The following is an 8,400-nucleotide window of genomic DNA, read 5'->3' on the forward strand; positions in this document are numbered from 1 at the left end:
CTATATATATATCTAGAAGTCTAAATCTATCTAAGATTTTATATATATATACTATCTATAAGAGATAGATATAGCTATCTATTTAAATAATATTAATTCTAAGGAATCTACGAACTTAGCTATTATCGATGATATCGAAGGTCTTTTTAATTTAGTCCTTTAACTAGCTTCGAGTATTATCAGAAGGTATAATAATTAATATATTATTGATATATAGAAGGATATAAAGCTTACGTTTTATATTAACGAAAATAGAGTAATTAGCTTATAGATGTAACGGGCCAGAGCCCGGTGGTTAACCATATGCCATGGCTTTCCGGATACCGCCTTAGCAGAAGGGGGTCCGAGCGAGGTTCTAGTGGGTCCTACCCGAGGACGCTCTTAAGGACTGCGACCGACTCCTACCCCTTCTTCCTTCTTTCCTTAAGATTGTTGCAAACAGCATGTTGGCCTAGTACAATTGAATCAATTCTGCTACAGCCCTTCACAATAGACGCTTAAATTTAATAGCTATTAGAGCTCTATAAATAGTATCATACTACTCGCGAGGGCTTTACTTTAGGCTATATAAGGTTTTAAGAAGGAGGCTATATTTACTAGGCTCTTTAAATCCTTTAGGAAGATCGATATAAATTTCTTCTATTAATTTAGCGTTTAAAAATATAGCTATATAATTAATATAATATATATCCTAAGCGTATTAGGCTATAATTACACAGAATATTTTAAAGCTCGAAGCTTTAGCTATACTAGTATAGATATTGAGGTAATCGATCCCTTTACGCTATCTAAAGCCTTTTATAATAAGACGCGCCTATAAGTACTATTATCTTTAATACAGAATACCTATTAAAGTAGTAATAGAGTCTTCTAAACCTTCGTCTTTTTAGAAGGATAATTAACTATACACTAAGTACTATTTTTTAGCTATTTTTATATCTCCTTATATACTACTTTAATCTACTTTACCTACTTCTCTTTAGTATATTTGTACTTTATATCCTATTAGCTATCCGGCTTATATAGTATCTAAGCTAACTTTTACGGTAGAAGATACGGAAGTAGTTATAAATTAGCGGCTATACTAAGAGCCGAATATATTACGTATTTAATATTATTAATATATATAGCGTAGGAATACTTTCGAGACGTAAGATATTCTTTAGATTTAATAGCCGCGCGTATTTTAGTACGTACGCGTATTAAACGTCGAAGCGGCAGATTTTCGGCTTTTGTTTAACTTAGTTCTAGTCGAGTTTAATTAAGTTCTGGTTTAGTTTCAGATTAGTTAAGTTCTACCTCGAGATTATCGAGTCCTATTATTGTGAAGGGCTGTAGCAGAATTGATTCAATTGTACTAGGCCAACATGCTGTTTGCAACAATCTTAAGGAAAGAAGGAAGAAGGGGTAGGAGTCGGTCGCAGTCCTTAAGAGCGTCCTCGGGTAGGACCCACTAGAACCTCGCTCGGACCCCCTTCTGCTAAGGCGGTATCCGGAAAGCCATGGCATATGGTTAACCACCGGGCTCTGGCCCGTTACAATTATAGCTTAATCGAGTTCTATCGTAGTTTTAAGTCTATCGTATAAGGTAGAATAAGATCCTAAATAATATCTAATTCCTCGCAGAAAGCTTAAATATCTAGGTATTCCTTCGTATTATTACCGGAAATCTACTTAATAGTATAGTTAAATTAAGTAGCTAGGTAATTAACTACTAGGCGAATCTTCTTAGAAAACCTTACTTTTTACTTTTAAAAGGAATACCTAATAAAAGCGAGACGTATTATTAGTAATAGTAGCGAAGAATCTATGACTACTAACGCCTACGATAGAGATAGGACCCTAACTATTAGTATAAAGCTTCTAACTAGGCGTAGTCTTAATATATTTATCCTTACTAAATAGTAGGGAATAGCCTTTTCCTTAAATATAAGGAGGATAGGGTATAATAATACTAGAGCCCTTTTAGATCTAAATACTTGTGAGGGGCTGAAGCAAGACTTAAATTCAATCTGACTAGGCCACAAACTGTGTACAAAAAGCTGAAAGAAGAGAAGTTCTTCTCTCGTGTTCCTAATGTCAACATGCCAAGGTCTCGTGGCACACGTGACCAATATCGGGCACTGGCCCGTGACAATACCCCCTCCTAACCTTGTTCCTGCAAGGGGGACAATGACGTGGTTTCCAGCATCGATTTGATGGTGAATCACGTCCGAAACGGGACCGTGCTGTTCTTCAAAGGCGTCTAGCGCAGCACAGTTCTGGACTAAGTCCAATCTTTGCCACGTCGGTTCTACCCATCCTGTCCATTTTACTAGCGCTTCGTCGCGATATCCTCGCCCAATCTTCCTACGTCGTACGGCGAGGATCCGTTCGACTTCGTATTCTTCCTCTCCGTCGATCAGTGGTGGTAGCGGCTGCGTGTCGTCTATTATCTGGGATGGGAAGGGGTCTGTCGCTGCCGGGCGGACTAGTTCGATGTGAAACACTGGATGTATGCCGGTGGGAACATCGAGTCGGACGGTGAACGGTGATAGAACGTCTAATACTCGGTACCGAGCATGTAGCCAATCTAACTTCTTTGACGGTCGCTGCGTGCGTACGTTTCGAAGGTTCAGCCAGACCCAGTCATCCTTCTTGTAGACAGGGGCAGCCTGTCGTCGTCGGTTTGCCTGCTCTTCTTGGTAGTCCTGTGCGGAAGCAATCGCGGCCTGGGCCCAATCGGTGGCTTCTCGTAGGCGATTCACCAAGGTTTCGCCTGCTTTTTCCGGTAGGGTCAAGGCATCCTATAGCTGGTTTGCTTCTTCGATACCAATCGGGTCGATATGGTAGCCATAAGTGAAGAAGAATAGCGAGATTCCCGTTGAAGCAGCATCTCGATTATTAATTACCACTGCTACTATTAGTAGCAGCTCTTTCCAGTCATCCTATGCGTATATGGTGAATGCACGTAGAATCCGTTCGATCTCCTGGTTAGCACGCTCTGTTGCACCGTCGGTCTGTGGGTGGAAAGCGGTGGATAGTCGGCGTTAAATCGATAGCCTTTCGCATACTATTCTCTAGAAGGAGTTCACGGATTAGGGACCGCGGTCGCTCACAATCGCTAGCGGCATTTATGGCCTCTTGAACCTCTTCTGGTGGTCGTGATTTTCTACGGTGTTTTTTTCGAGTCACTACTTCCTAACGCAGGAATGCCTAGGCAATTACTTACTCGGGTTGATTCTGAGATCTGAATGACTTCGAAATGTATTCGGGGTATGTATATTCGTAGTCATTCATGACCGAGCTACTTGAACGGGTACCATTCCGTAGTTTAGGTCGAGGAATGGTGCTGTGATTTTGCTAGATGATAGTTGCAACTAATTTGTGTGTACGTGCCTGATTGCGGCTAGCTAAGCTGGGCTTCGACGCAAGAATCGACGCTTTTGCGGAGGCCCCTCTTCGACACTTTGTCGAATCAAATTCTCAGCCCGCATGTCACTTTGACAGGCACAGAACACCTCGAATATGAGTCGATAGAGCTGCATTATTCAATTTGCCAAGACGTGACGTCTAGCGAGGGCGATTATAGTCCTCCGCATATGGATGGTGGCACATTGAGGATATTGGCTTGGATGATGCGGAATGTGACGGCTTAGAAATCGCTCATCTCCAATCTACAGACGAGTCGGATAGCAAGGGAATAGGATAGAAGAATCTTCCATCCCTGTTCCCGCAGTTCCTGGTGAAGTTGTGATTTTATAGGAACCCGGGTGTAATGTTTCTTTGGGAAGGCTACGGCTCGCGCTTGCGTGCATCGAGTCCGCGCACCTACACCGCAGAAAGGTTCCGGTACAGAAAGATTCAGCTTAGCAATATTCTGCGCGCCTCCCACAATTTAGGAAGAGAGGCATTGTTCCAATGATATTTTGACTAGAATTGAAGATTCCTAGAAAAATTATTAAAGAAAACATTCTGGATTTGCGATTATGATACCAATTCTATCTCACCGGCTCCCTAAAACATCCCTACCTGGACTGAATACAAGCTGTTATGTCCGACCTCACTTCCGGAAGCCAGTTTGTTGCGATTGTTGGTATCCAGTAATTATCTTTCTCCCCTTTGAAAATGGAGTCCGCGTGCCCGATTGACCGAAGGGCAATCTGAAGCTGGGCATAACCGATGGAAAGCTCGCTGAAAGCAAAAGTGAACCCTTTTTCGCGAAAGGCAGAATATTGTTGGGCCAAAGTTTTCACCTTCTCCCATTCAGCAATGGCTTGCTCGAATGATGACTGCATATGATAAATACGGGCTGACGCGGTAAGTGTGCGGACATGGAGCAGCTGATCGCTGATATCTAAGCTCGGGGATTCATTGAAGAATCTGGTCAAGTCGGAGATTTTCGACCGAGCTTCCGCGAGGCTTGGTTGCGAAATCCTTGCAATATTCACATCCAGTGATGATACCAAAAGACGTCTCCGGGCCTTGGATAATCCATCTGTCGAGCGCAGTTTCTCAGTTTCTGCTTTGACCAGACTTTCTGCTTCGTCGATCTCCCCCAACGCACAACGGACATCCACAAGTGCGCAGATGATTTGATATTGTTTTGGATCATTGCAAAGCAGGCCAGGATGGCGGTAGCAGTCCTCAAGATAAGATTTTGATAGCTCCAGTTGCCCCAAGGACTTCTGAATGTCAGAAACCACAAGTGAAAGGTCAATGTGCACTCGGAGTTCCATCAGAGATGTGGCCTCTGGCATTCTCCAGCTTACTATCATTCTGTAAGCATCGTCAAATTTCTCCATCAGATTGAAGACTTTCAGTCGAGAGGCGAATAAATGAAGGTGCCATGCGTGGAGTCTTCTGTCGACGTGGTGAGTCCATGTCGAATTCGACAAATGATTGTCGATGAAAGTGCATGAAGCGGTATAGTCTCCATTCAGGCGTGCTAATGCACTTCGTCGGTGAGCTATTGCGGCTCCCAGATATTGCGGTAGTCGATTGTCATCTTCAAGTAATCGTTGAGCCATCGCAAGTTCTTCTTGACAGCAACCCGCCTCAAGCCCCGCTTTCACAAGTATGCACTGAAGGGCCTCCTCTTTAATGTCCACGGGTAGTTCTAGGTCCCTGACCTGAGCCAGTGTATACTTAAGGCAGGGTATTAGAGTCTTAACATCAGACAGAAATCTAGTTTGACGCAATAAGTAACCCATTAAGGCCGCAAAAGCAAGATTAGAATCGAGCACTTACCGTGGTTCCCATAATCTTTCGCGTGGGAAAACAAAACAGATGAGCTTGATAGCGAGGATTTTACGTCTGTGGTCATTATCTATGTGATTTGGAAATTGCCCCTTCAAACAAGATATGACGGTGTAGTACACATCGTTTGCGGTACCCCGAGATTTATCCTGTCTGACACAGGAAGACAATTCGTTGATCAATGCGGTAAAGCGAGAAGGTGAAAGAATCCTTTGAAGGACGGGATCAAAACCAGCGGCAGAAGGGCTGAAGATGCCGATTTCTCCATGGCTTGTCCACCGTTTCTGTTCTGCTCGGAATCGCAGGAAAAGCAATTCGGGAATCTCATGGCCACCAAGTGAGACAATAAGAGAAAGTAACTCAACAGAATCTGAGGATAGCCCTGGTAAAGCGAATGGGATCGGAGTCGGTCCGAAGGGAGAGTCGAGCGATGTTTTCATGACCTCCTCGTAAGAGCTACTGTCGGACCCATCCCCTGATTCTGGGAAAGAAATTCCCCTTTTCCGTTTCCGTACGACTTGTTGAGTTCCTGAGGGTCGTCAGCGGTATTAGAATCAGTAAAAATGGAGCTTGCTGGGGTGTTGAGCCTGACCAATCTCTTGATGTTCGTTTTCTTCGTCAACTCGGTCTACTGAACTTTTGTCGGCAGGACCGGTTCCATGAGAGCTAGAGGATCTACCAGCGACGTGTTCGTGGAGATCATCTCGGTTCCCAGTATTTCCTGACACTGGGCAGTGGTGATGGTTAGCCACGATACGCCAATACACTCGTAGCGGTGGAGCAAATGTTCTCACTCTGGATGAGCTTTCCAGCCTCTCTTTCAAGGGCTTCACAGGAAAGCATATCCCGGTTCTGGATCACGTATTCAACAATAGAGGTGGTTTCCTCTAACGTGTAAAGATCAAGGTCCTTTGTGGGCAACGCGCAAAGAACGAGCAGTGCATGTGCCAGGCTGGCATGCTTGTAGACAAGCCAAAGCATTGTCTCTTTTCTACTGTGATTCCACTCGCGGCCAGACATTGGTTTCAGCTTGACGCCATCTTCGACGATTGCTTTGGGAAACTTTGAGAGTGTGCTTTGCAATTGCGATTGCAGCCACGGATGCTTCCCTGAATTCAACCAGTTCGCCAAAATTGAACCGCTTCTTCTGATTGCGTCTGCTGTGCTGTTAAGGGATTGTTGTATGGGCTTCTTTTTCCTCTTGTTCATTCCCTTATTGACTGGACTCCTGTTGAGATTATCAGCAGCGCCACTTCAGAAAATAATGCTGACTTACCCTTCCTGCTTAGAACGCGCTCTTTTCACAGATTCCAGGGCGAACCGCAGCTCGTTCTCGACACTGACCAACTGATCCCATGACAGGTTTTCGTACCCTAGCGTCCATGAGAATAGCTCGTTATTTATGCTGATCAGTATCTCCGTGGAGCTCAACACAACCATTGCAACCAGACGGGTTTAGGACGGGTGAATGGAAATAGGATAGGGGGAATGGGTCTAGGACGGAGAAAACGAGCTCAGCATAGGGGAATTGCGTTTAGGGTAGGGGAAATGGGTGCGGGAAGGTAAAATGATTTCAGGATAGTGGAAACGGGTTCAGGATGGGGGGAATAGGTTTAGTATAGGGGGAATGGGTCTAGGACGGAGGAAACGGGCTCAGAATGGGGTGAATGGGTTTTGAGGTACTCAGTACTTTTGTCTTGCATCACAATACTGGTCTAATTCGGTATAATTTCGGATTAGCGTTCTTGGCCGATCACTGTGGGGCTGCCTAGATGACGGTACTTGCGAGTTAGAGAGGAATAGTGCGAGAGTTAACAAATCTGCCGTATTTGACTTTTGTCGACCATCCCGGTACAACCAGCATTAGTATCCAAATTGGGAATAACCTCGGCAATGTTGGGGAAACACTTCCCTTTTTGTCAACAAGACTGGTTCTACGAGATCAGTCTCCTAGAAAGAATCATTGTACGCATGCGTGCTATGTCATCAAATACTACAATCCATGTTACCATGAACCTGCAAATTGCCTAATCGTTGATCTCACTCATTGTAAGTTACAGTCTCAGAAAACGTGTCCCAGCAAGGACGCTCCGAATAAAGTGGACTGTGTACACAAAAAGCAAAGAATGAGGCCATAGTCGTCACCCAATGACTTTGGAATGATTCGAAATACGAGATATAAGACACCGTGAAAGGGAGGTTTCTTTTGCATTGAAGCACTACAAGTGCTTTCACGGCCTGTGCCAGTTTTTTCGCTTGCTGAAGCATCATGAATTCCATTACCAAAGCCGTGCAGGTCGAATCACGCAACACCATGAACTCTGCAATTGATGATTGGCAAACCGATGACGAACAGACAATTCCCACGCCTGGAGCTCATACACCTCTCTTTGAGCGCAAAGATCAACCATTACCCCCATTCGCTCAATCCATTCTCACTCAATCACTCTCAGATTTGGAGAACATGGACTCTGAAAACATTCCTTCCCCGAGCACGTTACGTCGTCTGATGTTCTCAGCGGAAGAGGAAAATGATGTTCTAGGAAAGATCCGCCCGCTCATGCTTGGGGAACGGGAAGGAAATTCCAGTCCAGTACAATCACGACCTCATCAGGTGAACAGAGGTTGGCCTCGTGGGGAACGACTTGAACGCACTCGCCTTGATACGAGGAGGTGTGAGAATACCGCAAATGATCAAAGCAGTGAATTTTGACAAAGCCTTCCACGATGGTGGATTACTTTTGTGAACGAAGAAACAAGCTGGATTGATCATAGACAAAACAATTATCTTTGTTGGACACTGCCACGACAGCAAATATCCGCGTATCATCCCATTAAGCATGCTGGATGATGGCGGTAACTGGGAGTGGAAGGATCACGAACTTCGACTAGTTGAAGGACGCACTGGTATCCAAACGGCAATTTGACCCAGCACCCTGACTTGACAATAAGAGATAGACTGGTGAGCTATTGTCAGCAAGTCGGGGAATTGATCAATCACAGCCGTTCACATTTCTTTCGTTGTTTGTTAAAGAGCTATTGCTGTTATGTGAAGGCCTTTCTGTCCAGAACTAGCCAGTAGTCACGAGTCTCGTCATGTTTTGGAGATACTCTAAGAGGGACGAAATGCTACTCCAGGTCATCGTGTACCATAGAAGAGTC

At 44.5% G+C, this 8,400-nt stretch overlaps 2 protein-coding genes across 2 annotated transcripts; one reads left to right on the forward strand and one right to left on the reverse strand.

Moving 5' to 3' along the window:
• Positions 1 to 2,206: 2,206 nt before the first annotated feature.
• On the reverse strand, positions 2,207 to 6,678 carry N7539_008568 (uncharacterized protein; the record flags this gene model as incomplete). Its single annotated transcript, XM_056938163.1, has 7 exons — positions 2,207 to 2,245; positions 2,316 to 2,786; positions 4,047 to 5,166; positions 5,230 to 5,767; positions 5,831 to 5,965; positions 6,033 to 6,466; positions 6,515 to 6,678. 7 exons carry the CDS (start codon positions 6,676 to 6,678, stop codon positions 2,207 to 2,209), a joined length of 2,901 nt encoding a protein of 966 aa, XP_056786545.1.
• An 829-nt stretch (positions 6,679 to 7,507) lies between these two features.
• On the forward strand, positions 7,508 to 7,951 carry N7539_008569 (uncharacterized protein; the record flags this gene model as incomplete). Its single annotated transcript, XM_056938164.1, has 1 exon — positions 7,508 to 7,951. One exon carries the CDS (start codon positions 7,508 to 7,510, stop codon positions 7,949 to 7,951), a length of 444 nt encoding a protein of 147 aa, XP_056786546.1.
• Positions 7,952 to 8,400: the final 449 nt, after the last annotated feature.

Source organism: Penicillium diatomitis (genome assembly GCF_028827545.1).
Source record: "Penicillium diatomitis strain IBT 30728 chromosome Unknown utg000013l_segment0_segment0, whole genome shotgun sequence".
Classification (NCBI taxonomy): domain Eukaryota; kingdom Fungi; phylum Ascomycota; class Eurotiomycetes; order Eurotiales; family Aspergillaceae; genus Penicillium; species Penicillium diatomitis.